The sequence below is a fragment of the Chlorocebus sabaeus genome, chromosome 24 (genome assembly GCF_047675955.1).
Source record: "Chlorocebus sabaeus isolate Y175 chromosome 24, mChlSab1.0.hap1, whole genome shotgun sequence".
Classification (NCBI taxonomy): Eukaryota; Metazoa; Chordata; class Mammalia; order Primates; family Cercopithecidae; genus Chlorocebus; species Chlorocebus sabaeus.
Window position 1 is genome coordinate 64,884,205 of NC_132927.1, and position 24,294 is coordinate 64,908,498.

The following is a 24,294-nucleotide window of genomic DNA, read 5'->3' on the forward strand; positions in this document are numbered from 1 at the left end:
CTTGACCTGGGCCCAAGTGCTTCTCCCACCTCAGCCTCCCAAGTAGCTGGGACTACGGGCATGTGCTGCCACGCTTGGCTAATTTTATTTATTTATTTATTTTTCTGGTTGATGGGAGGTCTCACTGTGTTGTCTGGGCCGGTCTCAAACTCCTGGGCTTATGGAATCCTCATGCCTTGGCCTCCCAGAATGCTGGGATTACAGACATGAACCACCACACCAAGCCTCTTGATTTCTTGCTACTTCTAGACCAGAGTCCAGAGTCACTGAGACGTAGAAGAACCTTTATTATATGTGTCAGCTTTCCTTGCTATGCACTGCCGAGCCCACCACACACACCCTTCCAGCCATTCCACATTCTAACCTTTCTCAGATGCCTTCGACCTTGTGAAAGCCCCTTTCCTTCTGCGTGCGTTTTCCTCTGCCTGAAGTGCTGTGTTTGTTTCTCCGAGTCTCTCTCCTCGTTTATTCCTGCTCGTTCCTTTACTGCTGACTTCAGATGTTCCTCCTTGCTAAGCTTTTCCTTGGTTCTTGGCTGGAGTGGGCTGCTCTGTATTCTCAGCCCCTTGTTCACATCCCTTTTGGGTCATGCTCTTCTGAAATTGTATATGTGTCTGTTTTTCTTCTTTTCTTTGTGTACCTAGCTCAGTTCTCTTAGTTGTTCAGTAAATACTCAATGAATGAACATAAATGAATGTCTTGTGAATTTTGGTCTCTAGCTTTGAAAGAAGTGTATTAACTGTAGTCCGTTGATGGCGTATTGATAGTTCAGCCATATCCATTCTGGGTTGTAGGTCTTGACATATTGTATAAAATAGTAGATGATGTGAGCTTATGGTTATTTGCATTAAAGGCCAGTGTTTTTCTTGATACATATGTTTAAGTGCCCGTTCACCTTTCAGTTCCCTTTTACAGTAGTCCTCGGTCTGTCACCAATTGGAAATTGTACCACTTGAATTCTTTTTATCAGGACATGATTCTAAGTGGTACTGTGCGAAGTGAACAAACCAGATTTTCGAAAAGTGGTTCAGCAGTCTGTGTATTCTAATTATAGGGAGCATTAGGACTCAAATTCTCTAGGTTTTTAGAAAAGACTTTTGTACTTTAAGGGTATATTGTTAATATCTCATGAGATGCCTCACCTGAGAACCTCTCTCTGCTGTGGGTAGGGAGTGTTAATCAGAATCACTGGCGCTGTGCCCTAGGCGGAAAGGACTCCTGGAGTTCTCTGAAAACATGTTCGGAATGGAATTATAGCCCTATTTTCCTGAGTGGAACCAGTTGTGATTTTCCTTTGAAATAATTTGAATATATAAAAGATTGACATTCTTCTCACATGTTTGATGTTGGGAATGTAAGGTATATTCAGAAGTAAACATTTGTGGCCAATTTTTTTGGCTCAGATTACTATGACATGGAATCCATGGTCCATGCAGACACAAGATCATTTATTCTGAAGAAGCCAAAGCTGTCTGATGAAATAGTAGTGGCACCAAACCAAGAGTCGGGGATGAAGACTGCAGATTCCCTTCGGGTACTTTCAGGACACCTTATGCAGACACGGTAGATGGTTTCTTTTTCTTGTGTAGTTAACTTGTGTGATTAGATAGTAAAGGTTAACCATTCGTTTGCAGCTTCCCTCCTCCCCGCCCCAGCCCTTAGCATAGAGTGCTTTCATTGATTCAGTAGCTAGCCAAATTCAGTGTTCAAGAATTCCAGTTCATCTTTCTTGTTCAGAAATCCATTAACCTACAAATTACAACTCCAGTGTATGATTTAACTCTATTAAGATTCTTTTCTTTATGCAAATTCAGGAAATGCAAGTTTAAAAGCCAGCTGACCATAAGCAGGTCAACTCTAAAGAGAGTTGGCAGATCAGGTTTGGGTGATTTTTTTCCCTGAGAAAACTGACTGTTTCTGTAAAAGAACCAACATACAGATAATAAATTAGCATAAATGCTGCTGGCCCTGTGTTCTGAGCATTGATGCTAATTTTTTGGTTTATTTCCATATTGACCCTGTGAAGATCAAATGGGTGATGGGGTCAGGCTTGAGGGGAGATTGTCCTTAGTGAAGTTAGTACAGGCTGGAGGGTCACTGGTGATGATGCCGCTGTGTCTGTTCATGGCCATCGTGTGTTAGCAGGGAACCCACCAGTGCTGCACCTGGAAGCCCTGCCTAGTCTTTTTTATTGAACGAAATGCAAAGCCAAGGGAGTGATAGTTCTGCTGAAGAGCACTTTAGGGGGCTCAGCGTTTTGTGTTTGTTTCCCTAATTCTATGGTATTTTTTATCTGTCTGGCAGAGATCTTGTACAACCAGATAAACCTGCAAGTCCCAAGTTTATAGTGACGCTGGATGGTGTCCCCAGCCCCCCAGGATACATGTCAGATCAAGAGGAGGACATGTGCTTTGAAGGAATGAAACCCGTAAACCAAACTGCAGCCTCAAACAAGGGACTCAGAGGTCTCCTCCACCCACAGCAGTTGCACTTGCTGAGCAGGCAGCTTGAGGACCCAAATGGTAGCTTTTCCAACGGTGTGTTGAGAGCTCAGATTTTCAGGGTGCTGTCATTGTGAAGGGAATCTTTGACTTGTTTCTCTGCCTTGAATGAATATTGGTTAAAGGCCTTGCTTTTATTTATATTCGGTAATGGCCTTTTTTCTTCTTTCAGACAAAACCACCAAGTACACTTCATACTCTTTTTCCTATGTCTGTTTCATAGGTGGGCTGTCACTCCAGTGTGAAAACGGGGTTCAGCCATGGAACCTAAGAGACCTCTTCCTTATGCTGGCTAAAGGATGAACCACCATTCTTGGTGCCTTCTTTACCTTTGTATTTTCTTCAGAAACTGTACTGCCACTTTGCCCTTTTATCGGCAATAGTCTCTTGTAATTAACTTGAGAGAAAATTTTAGATTTGATTCTATTTCTACCTCAGTGAAATTTCTTTGAAAGGAGTTTCTCCCCTAATCTGTCAAGATACTTCTTGGAACTGTTTAAATTAATGGTGAAGAGTAATATTTAGCAGAACTCAGATGAACTCTCTTCAGATAGTGCCATGGTTTTCGGCAGGTGACGGTTTCTTATCACTGTTTCTTTCACTGGGTATCAGTGGCAGCTGCAGCGCCACTGATCATTTCCATTCGTGATAGAGAATGGTAATTATGTTCCTCATATCTTCTAAAATTTTTAGAAGCACCTCTTCGTTGGCAGGAGGGATAATTACGGAATTGTAAAACTGTACAGATTCAAAGGAAAAACAATAATGGATTTTGAAACATTTCCCTGAGCAATCCTCTTGGAAGAGATATGAAAATGTATTGAATACCTTTTTGATCATTAAAAATAGAATAGAGGGAAGTCATATGGTAGTGGAGCGATAGCACTGAGCTTTATTTTAACTGGTTGCGTTTCCTACTGTGAATCAATGACGTAGTGTTGTGGTTTTGATTAGTGGAGGGAGTTGAAAATCTGACCCTATCAACAGGAAGAAAAACTTAAAAATAGTAAAAGCTGCAGTAGGCAATACAGATTTCTTGACTCTGTATGTTTTGTCTAAAGAGAAGACTCCAGTGTTTTCACTACTCTTGATTTTCAATTTGGTAGCTTAATTGTTTGGTTGTTAGGATCTGGTTTCATTTAAATGTTGATGTCCATATGAGGCTTTACGGGGTATACATGTAGCAGCAGTGACACCATAAATAATATATTAGTAAAAATTCTTGCCGGTGCTGTGGCCATTGTGCTGACAGCCGTGCTGAGTGGTGAGCCTCCTTTCCCATTGCTTTGACTGGGGACTCAGTGTTCCATTGCCGCTCAAGGATGAAGCTTTGTAAGATTCGCACAGGGGTGTGGCTGGAGAGACTGTTGCAGAGCAGTTATCAGCAGCCTCTGGCCTCTGCCCACTTCCCCTGTGAGCAGGGAGTGTGAAACTGCAGTTGCTTCTGGTTGGTTTTATGTTGGGTTGTTTCAAGGATACAGCCAACAGCAACATCTGTTTTAACCTGTTGCCTTTTCACTCACTGTCATATGGCAGCACAGATTTTATAGCTTGCTTGCTTGCTTGTTTTTTTTGTTTGTTTGTTTTGTTTTGTTTTTTTGAGATGGAGTCTCTCTCTGTCCTCCAGGCTGGAGTGCATTGGAGCGATCTCAGCTCACTGCAACCTCTGCCTTCCAGGTCGAAGCCATTCTCCTGCCTCAGTCGCCCAAGTAGCTGGGATTACAGGCATGCACCATCACGCCTGGCTAATTTTGTAGTTTAAGTAGAGATGGGGTTTTACCGTGTTAGTCAGGCTAATCTCCAACTCCTGACCTCAAGTGATCCACCAACCTCGGCCTCCCAAAGTTCTGGGATTACAGGCGTGAGCCACCGCGGCCAGCCTATAGGTTTCAATAAAAGGTGAATTTGCCTCTTAAAATTTGAACAGAAAATGTTTTAATAGTTTACAAAGTCATTGTCAGCCAGTGAAGACTAGGGACATGACCTTCATATGATTTAAATGTTTCTATCAGAAAGATAAAGTTTCTTTGTAAGGTATTATTGTAATAATCACGTTTCTTTGTAAAGTATTATAGTGTTCCTGAGTATCTAGCTACTTTACTTTCCAGCTAGGCTTCTCTTGGGTATTCCCTTAATCTTTTATTTGGACTGGGTTCTTGTGTATATATTATAGTCTGCTGTGTGTAGTTTATTATAGGAAAAGGGCAAGACACATTTACTCTGCAGGGATGACACAAAAAACATGTAAAAACTTCCAGTCATCTCAGATTTTCTTTGGAACGAAGATTATTCTGGTATCTTAGAACTAAAATGACTTTTACTGTTTTGTTTTGTTTTGAGACAGGGTCTCACTCCCATTGCCCAGGCTGGAGTGCACTGGTACAGTCGCGGCTCACTGCAGCCTCCACCTCCCAGGCTCAAGTGATTCTCCCACCTCAGCTTCCTGAGTAGTTGGTTACTACAGGTGCACACCACTGTGCTTGGCTAAGTTTTTGTATTTTTAATAGAGACAGGGTTTCACCATGTTGCCCAGGCTGGTCTGAAACGCCTGAGCTCAAGTGATCTGCCCGCCTTGGCCTTCCAAAGTGCTGGGGTTACAGGCATGAGCCACCACATCCTATTTAAAGCTTAAATAGGACTTTTACTATTTTTAAAGTAGCATAGAAAATTGTTTATATCAGGCATAGTCATAATTGCTCTTTGATGCTGCTCCTGTCTGTGCTGCATGACTGCATTTGTGTGCCTTGTTCTCCCGTAGTGAAGACAGAACATGGGTCACTGGAACAGTAAGTACTCATAGAACTAGCTGCTGCTGCTATTATGACTGGTTGTCTGTTTTGCATTTTTTCCGTTTAATCATCAGACTCTAAGGAAGACATTATTTTCTCTTTGTATAGATGAAACAGAATTCAGAGAAGTTAGCTAACATTTGCACAGAGTGTCTAGCTGAGCAACTAAGTGGCAGAGTCAGATTTTAACTGACCTCTGGCAAGAGAACTAGAGGAATATAGTTGAAGTGATACTTGCTTTCATGAACATGAGTGTGAACCATAATACATAATACCCATGATGCTATTTTGTGGGGGGTTTGTGGTGTCTCAGGCCAGAAATTAGCAGCTGATTATTGCCTGTAGCTGTAATTTTACTTATTCAGTGTTATTTGAATAAATTGCCAGCATTACAATTTCAACGAGGGCAGATTTTTGGCTTACTGAAACAGGATACAAATCTGGCAACAGGGGTCCCACTTTGCCCTGTTATAGTAATGGAAGCTGTGATTGGACGTGGCACAGGGAGTGGAGTGGATGGGTGTGTACTTGCTTTCTAGGTTGCTCCTCCCCATCTGTCCCTTACTGCATTTATCGTCTTCAGCCCAGTCAATCTTGCTATGTTAGGGGAACTGCCCAGTCCCTGTAAGTGATGGCATTTGTGACCCCATTGCAGGCAAAAATGTCTTCCCCTTTTTAGACATTGCTGGCTGGGTGCGGTGGCTCATGCCTATAATCCCAGCACTTTGGGAGGCCGAGGCGGGTGGATCGCTGGAGTCCCGGGGTTCAAGACCAGCTTGGGCAACATAGAGAAACCCCATCTCTACAAAAAATACATAAAAATTAGCCAGGCCTGGTGGCACGTGCTGCTTGGTAGGGGCTGAGGTGGGAGGATCACTTGAGCCTGGGAGGCAGAGGTTGCAGTGAGCCGAGATTACACCACTGGCACACCACTGCACTCCATCCTGGGTGACAGAGCAGGACCCTGTCTTTAAAAAAAAAAAAAAAAGTAAAAATAGACATTGCTGAGTTGAGCACCTGGACTTTAGCTCAGCAAGTGAGAATCCTTTTGTATTTGGGCCACTCATCATCTTGCTGGCATGTGAGAATTCACATCTCCTTATCACCTTATGTGTTTTCAGCTTTTATTTAATTTTCTTGGTTCCCCACTTGACGTCCTCCTCTATGTTTAATTCAGCTGTGAATTAGTATTGAGAATTAGAATTTTTGGTGAAAACTTTGGCTTTAGTTGCAGAGTCACTGTCCTCTTTTCTTTTCACAGTGAGAACTGTTGTCTGCTCCCTGGCAATCTTTTATAGGTTTCTGTGGCCAGTGTTAATCACATAATTTGGGCTCACTTATTTTATATGACTGTACATTTAACAGAAAATTCTAAGACTGGGGTTTGAGGGAAATATGTTAAAGGTGCTGTGTACTGCATTGATCGTAACGAATGAAATACTTGTATTTCCTTTCCCTTTGTAGCTGAGATGAGTGAACTGAGTGTGGCACAGAAACCAGAAAAACTTTTGGAGCGCTGCAAGTACTGGCCTGCTTGTAAAAACGGGGATGAGTGTGCCTACCATCACCCCATCTCACCCTGCAAGTGAGTACCATCCCCCCCCATCTCACCCTGCAAGTGAGTACCATCCCCCCCCCATCTCACCCTGCAAATGAGTACCATCCCCCATCTCACCCTACAAGTCATAGCCAGCTGATTTTGGCTTTCAGTTTAGTGTCTATGTCTTGCACCTTATTTTGTCTTTCTTTTCTGTGGACAAGTCTTTAGTTTTATAACTAAATTGAGTGATAATTACCATGGCCCTCTCCGGAGCAGCGTATTTCTTGTTTATGGGTGTTTGTTGAAAGGCAGGGGTGGGGGGTGCTTTGTTTGTGCCTCAGACCTATGAGATACTGAAATACCTGGGGTTCCTTAAGAATTCTGTATGTTTAAGGAGACGGGTAAATGGTAACTGCCCCAGTTTATGCATTTTGGCCACACACACTATACACAGATTTTGAGGAGTTTAGGGAAAAGTTAGTTATGGGTAATGAAAATATTTTGGACTTGGGTTAAATTTTTCCTTACAAGCCGGCTGGCTCAATGTAATGAGCTTTTTGAGATGACTTTTAGAGGCCTTTTTTTTTTTTTTTCCTGCGCAAGGGGTGGGTCCTATGGATGAAATCTTCATTTTTAACTCTTTTAAGGAAATGATGTGGGAATAATATGGCTGTACATATAAGTAGACTATGGGATGAGTCTTTTTATAGCACAAAGCCTTGCATAGAATGTTTATTGTATTAATGAATTCACTGCATAAAATATATACCTTATTAAGTGGTGTGATTTTTATCACAAAAGCCTGTCTTTCCTGGTGGCTTGGCTTGAGTTAAAAGCCTGTTTGTGTTATCCCAGGCTTTGGAATAAATGATTGTGTCCTATTCTGACATATGGTCTTATTTTAAAATATTCTTTTTGTTGCTGTTGTTTTTGCATTTCTCAAAACAAGTAGTGACAGGGAGTGTAAAGAGCCCTTATACAAAAAATAATGCATTGAGAAGATTAAATATGAAATATGCTTTTGTTTTGTAGAGCCTTCCCCAATTGTAAATTTGCTGAAAAATGTTTGTTTGTTCACCCAAATTGTAAATATGATGCAAAGTGTACTAAACCAGATTGTCCTTTCACTCATGTGAGTAGAAGAATTCCAGTACTGTCCCCAAAACCAGGTGAGTGACTTACTGTGCTACTACATTTGGGTAAAAAATATAAAATGGCATTTTGTGACTGTAAATGGAATTGAACTAACAAAAAGATGGTTTTAGAAATAATTTTGGCAGCATCAGTTAATCCAACTAGTCTTTAAAGAGCAAGTATGCCTATCTGTAGTATTCTGAAGTATTTTGACTAGTGAATATACAAACCTTACCATTCTAATTAAAAAATGGTTTTCACTCTCAAAAAAAAACATCAGTAGACTGCATTAAAAATGGACTTTCCAAACAGATTGGAGACCAGTCCTGGTTTTTATTTTGTTAGCAGTTGCACCGCCAGCACCACCTTCCAGCAGTCAGCTCTGCCGTTACTTCCCTGCTTGTAAGAAGATGGAATGTCCCTTCTATCATCCAAAAGTAAGAACTTTTATTTTCCCAAAAATCAATTTAGTGATAATGTCTCAGTTTCGTCATTACCTTCTTTTTTGTCAGAGTTACTACGTTGGTACAAAAGCAATTGCAATTTTTGCCAGTAAAATCTATTAAGTTGTTCCTTTATTGTCATTGAACTTCCATCTGGCCCCTTAGGCTAAGTGGTCTGAAACTATTTATTGTTAGTATCATAAGCACTCAGTGGGGAGAAGCATATCTTTGCTAGTCACATTTTTCATTATTCCCTGCATTTAAATATATGGGTGGGTTTTGGCGGGGGTGGGGGAGTGGTTTGGCAGAACTGAGATGATGAAATCCAGTAGGTACTGCTTAAAACCATCCAAACTTGTACTGATGGTTTTATCTGCGTGCTAAAGATTGATGATGGTTGATGAATCTCCAGATGTTTACTTGGTCAGAATGAATTATCTCCTTCTTGCCCTGGTAGCCTGAGGACCATATGAAAGGCCTTCACTTGCCCCATCTGTAACTGGGCATAGCTGAGGGTACTCAGTGAAGAGTGTAAGGGATAATTAGAAGTTTTTATGGTATGCTAAACTACGTTTGAAATTTTACTTGCTGTGATTCTTTGACTAGAATTTTTTGTCTCAGGGTAAGTACATTTTTCAAGGCTTCACTAGTATTAAAATGGTCCTTATAGATGGAATCTCTTTCTCTGTTAATGGTTAGGGTGGGCTGGTTATTGTCTCTTAAGTTGTATGTTGACCAGGTGGGGTGGATCAGGCCTGTTATCCTAGTACTTTGGGAGGTAGAGGCAGAAGTGGAAGGATCATTTGACCCCGGGAGTTTGAAACCAGCCTAGGCAACATAGTGAGACCCCATCTCTTAAAAAAAATAAATAACCAGGCATAGTAGTACACAGCTACTTGGGAGGCTGAGGCAAAAGGTCATGCCACTGCACTCCAGCCTGGGTGACAGCGTAAGGTCCTGTCTCAAATAATAAAATAATGTGTTTACTTATATTAGCCTTGTGGATGTTGTTGAAGCTCTGTTATTTCTATTCAGCACTGTAGGTTTAACACTCAGTGTACAAGACCGGACTGCACATTCTACCATCCCACCATTAATGTTCCACCACGACATGCCTTGAAATGGATTCGACCTCAAACCAGGTAAACATTCAAATTAGTTTTTCTAATGTCATTTCAAATTCTTTTTTCTAATTTGCAGTTTCTTAATTTATAAGCACACAAAATTGGAAACCAGACTGTTACTTTGAATTTTTTTCTTTGCTGTTTAATTTATACAAGGGTCCTTTGGCAAAATAATTTACTACATGGGCTAAATTTTATGTTATCCAGTGGTTACTTTTTTAACCTAGATTATCTTGCTCTGTTGCCCAGGCTGGAGTATAGTCACACTGTCATAGCTCACTGTAGCCTCAAACCCCTGGGTTCAATCGATCCTCCCACCTCAGCCTCCCACTTGTAGCTGAGACTACAAGCATGTGCCACAACACCTGGCTAATTTTTTAAATTTTAAGTAGAGAATGGGTCTTGAACTCCTGAGCTGAAGCGATATCCTTCCACCGTGGCCTCCCAAAGTACCAGGATTACAGGCATGAGCCAGCCAGATTTTAACTTCTCATTACATACTACGCAAGCATATATAATGGCCAGCAAGAGTATATATACATGTACTGTACTTGAATTTCACATCCATTTTCTTTGACATTAGCAACTGGGAAATACTGAAAGGAAGTTTCAGCAACTGGGAAATACTGAAAGGAAGTTTTAGAATATTTTAGTGTGGCCTAAAAATCTAATTACGTATGGTATTATCTTTTATCTACTTGACATAATTGAATTCTTGTAAAAAATCTGCCCTTTGTATTGTAATCCTATGACCAAATATTTATTGCCTGAAACTAGTCAGCTTTTTAAACTGAGATATATGGTATATATGGATACAAAGCAGATAATTAAAACAGTTTTTGGTTCTGTTCACTCAGCGAATAGCACCCAGTCCTGCCTGGCAGAAGATCATGCAGTTTGGAAGTTTCCATGTACTGATGAAAGACACTCTACAGAACTTGTCAAATCTTTGAAACTTGGAATATATTGCTTTCATAATATGAAGTTTTATTGCCTATCTGAAGTGTCTAATTTTTCAAGTTTGTAAGTTTATTAAGTGGTTTTAACATTGGGTGTTTTTGTTTTGTTTTTACTATGAAAAGACAGCTTAAGGAAGAGCTAAATTCTGTTAAAATATTTGGGGCATGTGTGTGCACCGCCGTTGTGAGGATCGGCATAGGAAATTGACATCATGGTTAGTAATGGTACTCAGCTTAGGGGGCTACACGGTTGCTGTGAGTGGAGAGATGCAGTGAGGCAGTTGTCATTATTCTAAAAATTGAACTGCTTTCACTTTTCCCAAAGATTATATAATGTTCATAATCCACCATGAAAACAGCATTGGCCAAAGGTACTGAGGCTGCTTAAAATATTCAATTCTGCTTTTTAATTTTTAAATGAATTTAGTTTGAAACGGATTATACAGGCCTCTCAGGCTGAGTGCTACTTTGGTAAAGTTCCCAGTTTTCTTGCCTTCTGTGACAGGATGAATGAGGTGGGTATGGACGGTGGAGACAGCTGGAATGGCAGGTGCAGAAAATAGGAACAGTTCTATACAGTGCTCTCATTTACTGATAACGTAATGCCTTCTAAATAAATATTTTGGGAAACTACATTATCACAAAATTATACAAATTTTTTTACAAGTATTTACATACGGTATCCGAAAACAGACTTTAAAGTCACAAGATTATAAATGTACATATATATTCTCACATTCTGAAAAATAACATTCTCAGAAATAGCTCCACAGAAAATATACTTAGTTACTACTGAAGATAATTTTTGAAATGTAAAAATTAGATTTAAATAGTATATTTTAAATGACAGAACTATGATTACAGAGATCAGATAGGTAAACTGCAAGATAGGATGAAACTTTTGGCCTACTGTGTTACTTACAGAGCTTTTTGTGTGTGTGGTTTTTAAAACTGTTAAGGCAAGAAGTGTCAAATGCTTTAGAGTTAAATAACAGATCACTGATTTCAAAGACTTGGTGTATAGTGTTAAAAATTAAAGCTTAAAAGGTGATTAGAAAAGTGGATTAATGCAAAAGGGGTAATAAAGACTGCAACATTCTCAGGACCAAATTAACTGGTAAAAAAAAAAAGTTCATTGACTTGCTTAGTCATATACCCAAATGATAAACCTACGTGCGCAAAGGCTCGTTTAAGATTGTCAAGCCAGCAGTCTACTGTTGTGTTGCCATTGCTTTTCCATTGGGAGAAGAAAGAATTAACCAGTCATTAAACCATTTGGTAAGTTGCACTTTGCTGCACTGATCCCACAGGAAAGGCTTGAAACACGAGAAGCAGCAAGGACAGAGCACACAAGCGCATAAGGCCGTTGTCTTCGGCTTGGGTGAAATGACAGTTCCTCTTCATTCTAAAAGTTTAATCCATTGAATTTAAGGCATTTATTCATTCCAGCATTGAGATGCTTTGCATCTCTGCAAAAGAAATTTATTTTAAATTGTTTAAATTTCTGGAAATACTTTTAGCTATCATTTATAAATGGTAAATAGTTTCATTCTCAGTTTCACTATAAAGAACAAATGGGAAACAAGGGCTTAATTTAGTTCAGCCATTTTACAAGGAAATAAAATACTAAAATCTCATTGTTTTTTGCTACTTAATAGACACTGCCCAGACACACATTTAAGAGTGTAATCTTTCAGTTGCTATGGCTTACAAACAAGCTAAGGTTGACCATAAAACATTTGTTGGATGACTTGGTCTAAAATGATCACCACAAAAAGACGGAAATGAGCACGGTTGGCGACTGGAAGCGAGGGGTACCAGAGTGCACGGTGTGCTTTGGCATGCATTTTATACATAAAACGGAACAAAAGGTGCCAGAAGTCCCAGGTTACACAATCAGGAGCTTAGATACTGCACACAAAAATAATTTGCTGGGTTAAAAAAGGTAAACATAGGGCAGATTCTATATGGCCTAACATGTTTCTTCACCTTCGCCTCGTTGCTGGCTGATACAGCGAGGTGGTTAGGGGATGACTACTTAGTCAATGTGACCTTTAGTCGTGAAACTGACAGCAGCAGTGATTAAGGCTGACTTAATCAGGTTGGCCACTTTGAAGGACAGAAATGCAGTGGAAACAGTTTTATTCTATGTAGTTTACATGCTTAAGGTTCGAGTTTCTACCTGCACTGTAATGGAAATATAATTCCTCTGTAGCCAAAAGCTGGCAAACTTGACCCAGAGGGAAAATTTAAAACTGCAACAGGCTCAAATGTAGAGGAGTATTTTTCTTTTTATGGGCAGGTTGTTCAGGGATTTTTTTTCCCCCCTTTAATTTATTGACTGACTGTAAATACATGAGTAGAAACTTAATGGTCATGTATTTCAAATTTTGGCTTAATTTAGGAGAATCCATTGATGAACAAGTACCAACTTATGTTTCAAGCTTCTTAGCCCCATTATCAGTCCTTCAGCCACAGCTGTTTAGAGCTTTAAAACTACCAGGTTCAATCACTGGTTATGCTTTCTGTGATGTAATTTAGTCATTTCTATTTTTAATATTAACCAAGTAGTAGACACAGAAAATAGGTATTAATAATCTTCATATATCCTGTCAGACCAAATGGGATTCCAGGAACCTAAAGCGATCTATTATGCTATAAAGATAATTAACACATTAAAAACTCATAGGGTCAATACAGCATCTTAAACCTCACACTTAGAAAAATATATTTTTAAATAGCAGTCTACATAATTTTCCATCTTCAGGAAACTACAGATAGGCTAGACAGCAAATTCCTGAACTCTTGAGTACTGATCTTTGGCAGCATTTAAAGTGAAAAGAAATAAGGATCTAAGAATTCAGCCCTAATCCTCTAAAAAAGGAATTCTAACTGACAAGTTTTTACAAATGGAGTTGGGTTCATTCATTTTGGAAATAAGCCTATGGAGTGGCACACATCTAGCTAAACAAATTTTCCCAATAGAAAAACTATAAAAATTTTATTCCAAGAGTGATTAATTGTATAATGTTGTATATGTGAATTTAACACTGTTTACATGTTAAACAAATGTGTGTATATTAGACTACGTTAAATATGCAATACTCTCTTCCAGTTAAATACTGTTGCTCCCTAAAACCCTGAAACTGTACACCATTGGGAATGATTGTTCATCGTACTACTTTTCCATTAGTGAGGCTACAGTTACGTTTTAAATGTTCGATTACAGAGATGGCATCTGAACATAAACTGATGGCTTGAAAATGAAAATGGAAATGTAGCAGCCATATACTGCTAACTTTGGATCTGTTCCTGAATTCAAAACTACTAGGAGAAAAGTGTCCTTTATAAAAAAGGACTTTATTAATGCCTAAAAAACATCATATTCTCCAGGAAAGCTTGTGTCTGTTTCCTTAGGGAAAATGTTTGCCTTTTAAAAACTGTGATCCTTTAGGGTGATCATTACTTTCCCTTTCCTTATGGAAATGCAAGAATAAAATATTTCATTAAACAATGAACCTTGAAAATAAAATATAAACACTAAGAAACCATTTTGCTAAAAAGATGATGAAAATTATCCAAATTGGGTTTCTGAGTTTTTCTGTAAAGAGTGCTCCACCCTAAATTTTCCCAGCAGGTCTGCCGAAATCGCACACTTCCCAGTACCGGGGGACTTGGCCTTCACCATCAAGTGTTCGATCCTTCCTTGAAATGGCATTATCTGGCAGTGTATGGATTATGGATTATACCCGGTGCATATAGCAAATATTTTGAACAGATCAGTCTTTCACTATTTTGATGATTCTGGGCATTTCTCCCTGTTACAGTCTTAGGTTAGCACCACTTGACCATGCAGGGTTGGGTTTTGGTTTTTCTTCTCTGTAATTCTGGTCTCAGGGTTAATTTGTGTAGTCATCTCAGCATCTCTCAGTGAGGCGTATGTACACATTTCCAGACAAGCAAGCTGCAATCAGAGAAGAAAATTGCAGGGAGTTAATTACGTTTTTAGATTTTCATAACAGTTTAATATTTTACATTTGAGCTTTCAAGTTACACGTGTAATATTTTTCCTCATTAACTCCTTTTATTCTGTATTTGCATTTAAGGATGAGATTCTGAAGAGCCATCTGGTTATACTACCTTCTGCAAATGTTGACTAGCTGGTTTCATAAACCAAAGCTGTAGGAGTTGTTGTATTGTCTCTTAACTAGTAACATAGTCTGCTCTTCTTCATGGGCTGAGAAAGTTACTAACCTGCAGTCATCACCTCCAGCACTAACAACATGTCGATCACCACTGGTAAATCGAATATTTGTCACGTGGGGTGAATGACCCAAGAACCTTTTGTGTTTTGCCTAAAAAACAATGACAGACAGAGCTTAGGGCATTTGGTGCACACTCACATCAAAGGATCTTATTAGGAACTGTAATCTCTATCACAAGAGCTGTGGAGAGAGTAGGGAGTTACCACTGCAGCCAGTGATTAGAATGCATTTTCAGCGTGAGTAATGGATCTGCAAAACCCGGCTGTGTGGGCAGTCAGAAGTCTCCAGGTACTCTTGACAATTTTTCTCTAAGGAAAAGCATTTGAAATTCAATAACTGATGATAGGTTTCGTGAAAAGCTAATTACCACTTTTGTAGGATAGTTCCAAAGACGATATTACTCGAGGGAGAGGATTTGTTTCTAATAGCTTTTATTTCAGAGTAAACAGATTTAGAAAGTTTGGGGAAAAATTTAGAAACTAGGACAAAACATTTTAAATATACGGGAAAAAGTGCTGATGATACGACATCAAAATTAGGAGTAAACTGATAATAGTAAACAAAACACAAACTTACAAATTTTTCTGGACATGGGAAGTCAAATAACTTAACCATGCCAAAGTCATCTCCTGTTACAAGACTGATTCCTGAATGAGATACACAGGCACAGTTGACATCAGCTTTCTCAGCATGTCTGGACCAGATTCCCAAAACCTCATCTCCTAGAATACTATAGGGAAGGAACAAAAGAAAACTCATAGCAAGTGCGGGCAGGTTGACTATATTCAAAAAGTTTCTTGGCAATTAACATACAGGAAGTAAATTATGGTAAGGCAAGTTGTTTGGAGACCTGAATTTCATCAGGATATCAACTCCTGCCTTTTAAAAATGTAATTTTATAATTTGAAGGGTTTCTAGATTAATCCTTTTAAGATTAAAGTAGCACTTTATGAAAACTGATAGAACTACTTTTATTTTTTTCTTTTTTCTTTTTTTTGAGACGGAATTTCGCTCTTGTTACCCAGGCTGGAGTGCAATGGCACGATCTCGGCTCACTGCAACCTCTGCCTCCTGGGTTCAAGCTATTCTCCTGCCTCAGCCTCCCGAGTAGCTGGGATTACAGGCATGCGCCACCATGCCTGGCTTATTTTGTAATTTTAGTGGAGACAGGGTTTCTCCATGTTGGTCAGGCTAGTCTCGAACTCCTGACCTCAGGTGATCAGCCCCCTCAGCCTCCCAAAGTGCTGGGATTACAGGCATAAGCCACTGCACCTGGCCAAAAACTGATAGCACTGTTTTTCAAATTAAAAGTGCTACTTGGCTGGGTCCGGCAGCACATACCTGTAATCCCAACATTTTGGGAAGCTGAGGCAGGAAGACTGCTTGAAGCCAAGAGTTTGAGACCAGCCTGGGCAATATTGTGAGATCCCTATCTCTACAAAAATAAAAGTGACTTATGACATAGGAATTTTTAAAAAAATTTCAGAGATGGGGTCCCACTATGTTGCCCAGGCTGGTCTCAAACTCCTAGGCTCAAGTGATCCTCCCACCTCGGCCTGCTGCATCAGAGATTACAGGCATGAGCCACTATATGCCTGGCTGATACAGGAATTTGATGGCCTTTTTCATTGACCAAAAAAATGGATAGTCATGGTTACCTGTCATACAGCCAGAAAATTTGAACAAATTTGGAAGCTTTGACTTCTAATAGATTCAAGATAGCATTCCTTTAGATAGAGAACTAATAACAGTTGCTTAATAGCACCCAATACCTTTTTGCCAGTCATTAAATTTAATGTTAAGAAAAATATCAGGGTATCTTTAAAGTTAAAACTTTGATTTCCTTAAAAAAAAAAATTGATAAATCATGGAAACTGATAAAACATGGAAATACATTCAATAAAAAGGGGTCCCAACATGAACATACCATTTCAAAATATGGTAACAAAAACTTGAAACGCTAACAAAAACTTGAAACAAAAACTTGAAACTATTCCTTAGTGGAATTGCTCTAACAGCACAGAAATAGGATTTTCCAATTTTTCTAACTGGCCTTCAAAGTCAGTTCTTGCCTTGTGAATATATAAGTATTTACCTAGTCCATGTAGCCCAAGTAATTCTGTCAATAGCGGCATGATCCATAAGATGTTTTCCTGAAGGCACTTCATAGACATGCCGTTTATAGCAGCCACTAGAGACCTTTCACCAGATTCAAATGGGACAAGAATTCCATTAGGTGAGAGAGAAAATCCACAGGGGGTTTACAGAATACTAGCATATTGATACTTGATTTACATGTCAACATTATTAACTATGCAAAAGATCACTACATAAACTTAGAGGAGAAAAGCACTGATAAGTGGGGAAGGAAAGGGGAGCTGTAGGTCGGAAGATACAAAGGTAGGAGTTGATACAAAGCTGGAGCTCCAGAGCTGAGGAGCTTCAAATGCATTCACTAACGAAATGTAAAAGCAGAACTTGCCACCTGGGTATACAGTATTGGTACTGTACCTGGAGATATCTGCTATCTGCAGAGAAGTCCATTTGAATGACAAAGCTTGGAATGTCTTTGCAGTAGCTGATTCTGTTAAGAGTGGGGCCCAATGTTAGGTCATAAAAATCCACTGAGTTCTCACTAGAACCCACTGCCAGATACCGGGAATCCGGACTAAATCTGAATCAAAACAAAACATGTAAAAAGTATTAGACCACATGAAGTATTATAAATATTTAAGATCAGTGACTTTTCCTTTCTAGTTCTTAAAAGTAATATGTGATATGGCCTCAAATAGATTTACCTGACAGGTATAACTGATTATGTATACTGAGATTGTCTGGGTTACATGAAATAAGGAAGCTTTATATTTTACTTCAATTTAAAATATTTCTGCAATTGTCATCTCCCAATTCCTTTAAAAACATCTCATGGTTTAAAAAACCTTTTTTAGGCCGGGCCTGGTGGCTCACGCCTGTAATCCCAGAACTTTGGGAGGCGGAGGCAGGCAGATAACCTGAGGTTGGGCGTTTGAGACCAGCCTGACAAACATGGAGAAACCCTGTCTCTACTAAAAATACAAAATTAGCCAGGTGTGGTGGTGCATGCCTGTAATCCCAGCTACTCGGGAGGCTGAGGCAGGAGAATCACTTGACCGGAGAGGCAGAGGTTGCGGTGAGCCGAGATTGCGCCATTGCACTCCAGCATGGGCAACAAGAGCGAAACTCTGCCTCAAAAAAAAAAAAAGAAAAATTTAAATTTTTAAAATAGAGGCGGGGTCTGTGTTGCCCAGCTGGTCCCAAACTCTTGGCCTCAAGCAACCCTTCCCCCTTGGCCTCCCAAAGTACTGGGATTACAGGTGTGAGCCACCACACCCAGCCAAAACATCAGCTTTTAAAAGCCATTGGCATTATATAATAAACTAACAATTCATTAAGATAGTTTTCTTCCATCTGGAAAAAAACGTTGTCTTAATATCAAGCAAAGAACACAGCTCAGCTTAACTAACCTCCAGTTATTAAGGTGAAGTGACACAACTTGAAGCTTGGAAGAATTTTTTTTCTTTTTTTTTTTCTTTTTTTTTTTTTTGAGATAGAGTCTCACTCTTCTCCCCCAGGCTGGAGTGTGATGGCGCAATCTCTGCCTCCCAGGTTCAAGCGATTCTCCTGTCTCAGCGCCCCAGTAGCTGGGATTATAGGCATCTGCCACCACACCTGGCTAATTTTTGTATTTTTAGTTGAGACAGGGTTTCACCATGTCGGCCAGGCTGGAGGTCTCAAGCTCCTGACCTCAGGCAATCTGCCTGCCTCGGCCTCCCAAAGTGCTGGGATTACAGGTATGAGCCACCACGCCCGACCTGAAGAACTTATTTAAAAGACAAAGTGATGTGCTATTTGCCTAGCAATCCCTGCAGTCATATGAGATAATTCAGTCTCTTGAAATGGCCCATGAGTCTTATTGAGCTACCACAGGGACATGTAAAAGCTAAGGGAAGCCACTGTTACTGTTTTATATATTGAAGTTCTGAGGAAGGTTTCATTTGCAAAAGGATTTTACTGATGAAAAGTGTACAAGCTTTTGACAGACCTAGATTCAATAATCTTATCTACTGATCACATAGAAGGACTCAGTAAATGGTAGCCACTGTTGAAAAATGCTTAAGCACTGAAAATCAAAGGTTTAAGAAACATTTAAATTAATCTGGATTCTGGAACATTTAATCAATAGGTATTGATTAAATTAATGAACTACATATTCCCAAACTGAGGTTATTAAGAGAAGATATGTTTGGAATCACAACTTTAGTTTTCCAGGGTGACAACTTTTGAAGGGCAGATGGCTCTCTTGTGTTACAGTGGGAGATACCTCTTGGCAGAATGAACTTAATGGACATGGCTGAGTGTTAACATGAATTCATCAAACATTACCTACTAGTACTTGCTATTATAAGGCACCGTGGTTGGTGCCCAGTGGGTTTATAATTTAGCAAGAAAAATTAAGTAAGTATACAGACAGCCATATTTTAGCATACAATTTATAATGTGGGAAATGCTACAGGCCCTGGGGACCTCTTTTTGAAGGCATGGCTAAGGAAAACTCTTCAAATGGAAGTTGAATCAAGTACATACTAGCAACTCTATTCCATGTGTTCACTAACCTGATATCATGGATTGCACATCTCCTGTCTCTCTTCTTTCCCCATATTTTTAGAGAACTCACTAGTAAAATGATAAATTCTCCATTTTTCATTCCAATAGCCACCATGTCCCCTTCAGGGCTATAACACACAGTACGAGCAGCATGCCCCAAATTCACTTTGTTTAACATCTTCTGCATTTAAAAAAAAAAAAAAAGAGAGTCATAGGAAACAACATTAAGTACTTCTAAATTAAACCCGTTTCCCTCAAAAATTCTAAACTTAATTCTGAGATAGTTCTTTAAGCACTAGCAATTTAGAACTTCCAACTTTTCTTTTCAGAAATTGTAACCTCTTTTAAAAAATTATCCGTACTTACTTTATCAGCAATATCCCAAAGTCTCACCGTCCCATCTTCTGCAGCAGAAAGGAAAAAATCCCTGGAAGGATGGGTCGCTAGTCCCCAGATTGGCCCATCCACATGACCGTTAACTAAAATATTACAAGCTGCATTTTTCTCTCCAACTTCGATTATTTCAGCATTCCTTGTCCCAACAAGGATCTTGCCCTGAAACACAAGTAGGACCAATACTTGAATGTAATACAACAGCTGCTCTTCTTCATAATACAAAAATGACTCTATTGACCTGCTTTCCAAGAACTTTTTGCTTTGAGCTAATCTAGTAGCAAGGCAGTCATTAGCTCATGCAAATTTTTCTATGACTACAGGCACACATCTATCTGTAAGCACACTGGGCTGGATTACCTATTAGAGTCCATGCTACAGAAAAGAACTTTTCTGTGGCAGTACACCTGGATTCTTCAATAATCAAAAGTTTTTATTTGATAATCTTAGGATCTCCAAACAGGGTAAGTGCAGTTGGATATAGGAAAAAAGTACTAGAATTTATTTTTTAGTTAAAAAGTGAAAGCTTAATTACTATTTAATAAGCAGACTGAAGATAATATCCATATGATTTATAAATACACAGTAAGTACAAACACGCTCAAAAATTTCCATAGGAATTGTAGTTTTGAAGTTTTATTTTGAAATGGACACAGAATTGTACATATTTATGGGGCGTACGGTAATGCGCATAACCATCACCTCAGACAAATTATTTATCATTTCTTTGTGATGGACACTTTCAAAATCCTCTCTTGTAAGTATCTGAAAATACATAAATACGTGATTCTTAACTACAGTCATCCTACAGTACTACAGAATACTAAAAGGTACTGCTCCTATCTGGCTGTGTAAAACTGTATCCTTTAACCAGTCCTTCCCTATCCCCCTCCTCCTCCCCCTTCTCCGCCTCCAGTAACCACTATTCTACTCTCCACCTCTGTGGGATCAACGTTTTTAGTTTCTGCATAGGAGTGAGAACATGTATTTTTCTGTGCCTGGCTTGTTTCACTTCACGTCATGTCCTCCAGTCCCATCCATGTTGCCACCAAGAATGACAGAATTTCATTATTTTTTATGGCTGAATAGTATTCCATTGTTTGTTTATTACATATTTTATCTAGGGAATGTATGTTTTTTAAGAAAATGGAGACAGCTGTCCTAATATAAATGAATCAACTGGCAAGGGTTTTCAATTCTGTTTGCTAGAGTTGTTGAATTGGCGGATTCTAGAAAATATTGGAGGTTTACATACAGTATTTAGACAGAATAGCTTCCTAGCTTATGCACCACACTGGTCCTAACTTTGGCAAAGAAAGCAGCAAAGACAGAGTAATGCTGGCAAGCAAATCCATCTTTATGCATTATTAAGTATTGTTCATTAAGCTGCAAAGGGTGAGAGAATCACAGTAATAACCACTTTCTATTTTCTGCTGCACTGTATCAGCTCACGGAACATCTTACTTTGCCTCTGCACACAGAACGAACACAATCTGTGGCTTGTCCTGTCTCAAGCCTGAAGGCACGGCACCGCCTCAGTTCCTGATCCCACAGTTTAACCGCTCCTCCTTCTTTTGACCTAAGTAAATAACCAAGCCAGAGTAAGTGTTTATTATTGGCTACTATAATTTTTATTATAAACAAATACTAAGTTATAAGCAGAATCCTTAAAAAAAAAAAAGGCCCTGATATTTATAATTTACTTCTAATATTCTTCTAAACTTTCTATGGCAATTTGAGGATCTACTATATCTCAGTCAAAATAAACATTCAGTTTCAGTGAATTTTGAGAAATACTTTTTTTTCTGACATGAGCATAATTGTATTTAGCCTCTACCATACATTATCCTCTCTCATAATACTTTTTCTTTCCTTTTTTTTTTTAAGATGGAGTCTCGCTCTGTCTCCTAGGCTGGAGTGCAGTGGCACGATCTCAGCTCATTGCAACCTCCGCCTCCTGGGTTCAAGCGATTCTCCTATCTCAGCCTCCCAAGTAGCTGGGATTATAGGTGTGCACCACCCCACTCAGCTAATTTCTGTATTTTTAGTAGAGCTGGGGTTTCACCATGTTGGCCAGGCTGGTCTTGAACTCCTTGACCTCAGGTGATCCACCCGCCTCGGCCTCCCAAAGTGCTGGGATTCCAGGCGTGAGCCACTGTGCCTGGCCTTATAATACTTCTTGATTAGGAAGATGTAAAAAATAATTTTATTAAAAGGAAACAATTTTAAAAAATTAAAAAACAGTTTTATTAATGGAAATGCAAGGCAAAAATAATAGAATTACAAATGCTGTGCTACAGAGTTATTATTTTTTTTTGAGACAGAGTCTTGCTCTGTCACCCAGCCTAGAGTGCAGTGGTGTGATCTCGGCTCACTGCAACCTGTGCCTCCCAGGTTCAAGTGATTCTTCTCCCTCAGCCTCCCGAGTAGCTGGGATTACAGGCATGCACCACCACTCCTGGCTAATTTTTGCATTTTTAGTAGAGACAGGGTTTCACCATATTGGCCAGGCTGGTCCCAAACTCGACCTCGTGATCCGCCCGCCTCGGCCTCCCAAACTGTTGGGATTACAGGCGTGAGCCACTGCACCCGGCCCAGACTTTATTTTTGAAGGCCAAAACAGAAGCATATTTATTCCCTACAAGGTATTAGAATATCTCACTGGAACAGTTTAGCAGGCTTCTAGTGAGCGGGGTGTGCAGGAGTAAATGACGTGGAAAATACAAGTGTTGGAGGACGAAATAGAGCCCATTTATGGATTTTCTCCTGGAAGGACTGAAAAATGTATTCCTTCATTTTCTGCTAGATGAACTGCTTGTTTTAAAGCATGCCTATGTGCATTCTTCCTTTATGTGAAGGGCACAAATTCTGCACTTGTGTTTAACATATGTGGGTTCTTTCAATCCTGTATTGACATGTACTTCTTAGTCACCTATATGTCACATTTATTTTTTGTTTTTCAAACGGGATCTCACTCTGTCACCCAGGCTGGAGTGCAGTGGCACCATCACAGCTCACTAAAGTCTCAACCTCCCCAGGCTCAAGTGATCCTCCCACTTCAGCCTCCTGAGTAGCTGGGACTACAGGCGTGCACCACCACACCCAGCTAATTGTTGTGTTTTTTATAGAGATGGGGTTTCACCCTGTTGCCCAGACTGGTCTCAAACACTTGGGCTCAAGCGATCCGCCTGCCTCAGCCTCCCAAAGTGCTAAGATTACAGGTGTGAGCCACTGTGCCTGGGCTACATGTCATGTTTCAACATGCATGTGACTATGTTGGTGACAAATCAAATCATAAGTATCTGCTTACTGTTGGGAGATTTGAAAATCACTCAGAAAAGACCTCTTCTCAAATTTTGAGGTCTTGTATACAATTTAGGTTTGCCTCAAGCAAAAGGAAACAAGGCAGTTCTCGCTAGTTCCCTCATCCTTTTCTAAAGCAACAATGTGCATTCTACTCCTTAGAATCCATTCTGAACAAAAAAAAGAGCAGGCGAAATACAACCCTGGCTTCAGATTCCCCCATGGGCCTCCTACTCAGCAAATATGTACACAGGCATACAGACATTAAGAAAAGTAACTCAACTTGTAGGACAACTACCTATCCACACCTCAGAAAAAGTATCACCCCAACATGAAAAAAATGGGAAGTGAATTAATATCAGAAATGAGACTCAACAGAAGGCACATAAAAGGTAATAAAGGAGAAGCATATGAGGAGGAAGGTCAGAGAGGACACTGTGTAGCCTAGAAACAACTAGAATAATTAACTGCAAACCTCAGGTAGGTCACAAATGCATAAATATTCTGTGAAAAGAAAGAGGACTCACGGCCTTTCCTTTCCCCCAGTCACGATAAGTCCATCTCGCAGGGTGGTGTACATGGCAAACACAGGCCCGTTGTGAGCTCTCGCCACGATTCTACACAATATGTGATCTTTCCACACACAGACATCACCACTGATGGTACCTGTAAACGTCAAGTTATTCTGAAAAGGAGTGGGGGAGGGGGAGACAAACTCATCAAAAGTTCAAATAGAGTTCAAATAGATAATTTTCTATGTATGTGCAATGCTGTCTCACCCTTGATACAAAAGAGCATGCATCGTGTAGTGGCAGCAGCAGCGCTGAATTCAAGAGTCAGGAAACCTGAACTGGAGGCTTAGCTTTGTCAGGATCTTTTCCTTTCCAAGTCTGTTGCTTATTAGCTAGAATAACCCTGGACAATTCTTCCCTTCCAATTCTAACATACTGTAATTCTAGAGTTTATTTTTTATTTTTTTGAGACAGAGTTTCGCTCTTCGTTGCCCAGGCTGGAGTACAATGGCGTGATCTCAGCTCACCACAACCTCTGCCTCCCAGGTTCAAGCGATTCTCTTGTCTCAGCATCCCGAGTAACTGGGATTACAGGCACCTGCCACCACGCCTGGCTGATTTTTTATTTTTAGTAGAGACGGGGTTTCACCCTGTGGGCCAGGCCGGTCTTGAACTCCTGACCTCAGG

The 24,294-nt window shown here is 39.8% G+C and overlaps 2 protein-coding genes across 29 annotated transcripts in view; one reads left to right on the top strand and one right to left on the bottom strand.

Moving 5' to 3' along the window:
• The window catches only part of ZC3H14 (zinc finger CCCH-type containing 14), a 47,138-nt gene extending 36,610 nt beyond the window's left edge, over positions 1-10,528 (top strand). For 3 of the 15 annotated variants that reach the window (XM_037984367.2, XM_073011245.1, XM_007987535.3), the window contains 7 exons: positions 1,404-1,563; positions 2,305-2,537; positions 6,755-6,875; positions 7,863-7,999; positions 8,310-8,401; positions 9,443-9,549; positions 10,389-10,528. In XM_037984367.2, coding sequence (XP_037840295.1) covers positions 1,404-1,563; positions 2,305-2,537; positions 6,755-6,875; positions 7,863-7,999; positions 8,310-8,401; positions 9,443-9,549; positions 10,389-10,395 — 857 coding nt within the window. In that variant the 3' untranslated portion in view covers positions 10,396-10,528. Of the gene's footprint in view, positions 1-1,403; positions 1,564-2,304; positions 2,538-6,754; positions 6,909-7,862; positions 8,000-8,309; positions 8,402-9,442; positions 9,550-10,388 lie in introns of those variants that run through there. The other 12 variants (XM_073011247.1, XM_007987541.3, XM_037984373.2 and 9 more) reach the window with 6 other exon arrangements.
• A 3,573-nt stretch (positions 10,529-14,101) lies between these two features.
• EML5 (EMAP like 5) overlaps positions 14,102-24,294 on the bottom strand; it is a 188,452-nt gene continuing 178,259 nt past the window's right edge. For 6 of the 14 annotated variants that reach the window (XR_005235451.2, XR_012091027.1, XR_005235450.2 and 3 more), the window contains 8 exons: positions 23,623-23,780; positions 21,257-21,371; positions 19,766-19,954; positions 19,408-19,580; positions 17,267-17,429; positions 16,851-16,954; positions 14,745-15,485; positions 14,439-14,454 (listed from right to left, as the gene is read on the bottom strand). Coding sequence is in view for 6 of the 14 variants with exons in the window: in XM_073011239.1 (XP_072867340.1) it covers positions 14,418-14,454; positions 14,745-14,845; positions 15,332-15,485; positions 16,851-16,954; positions 17,267-17,429; positions 19,408-19,580; positions 19,766-19,954; positions 21,257-21,371; positions 23,623-23,780 (1,194 nt within the window). In the remaining 8 variants the exon portion in view is untranslated. Of the gene's footprint in view, positions 14,455-14,744; positions 15,486-16,850; positions 16,955-17,266; positions 17,430-19,407; positions 19,581-19,765; positions 19,955-21,256; positions 21,372-23,622; positions 23,781-24,294 lie in introns of those variants that run through there. The other 8 variants (XM_073011239.1, XM_037984359.2, XM_037984358.2 and 5 more) reach the window with 6 other exon arrangements.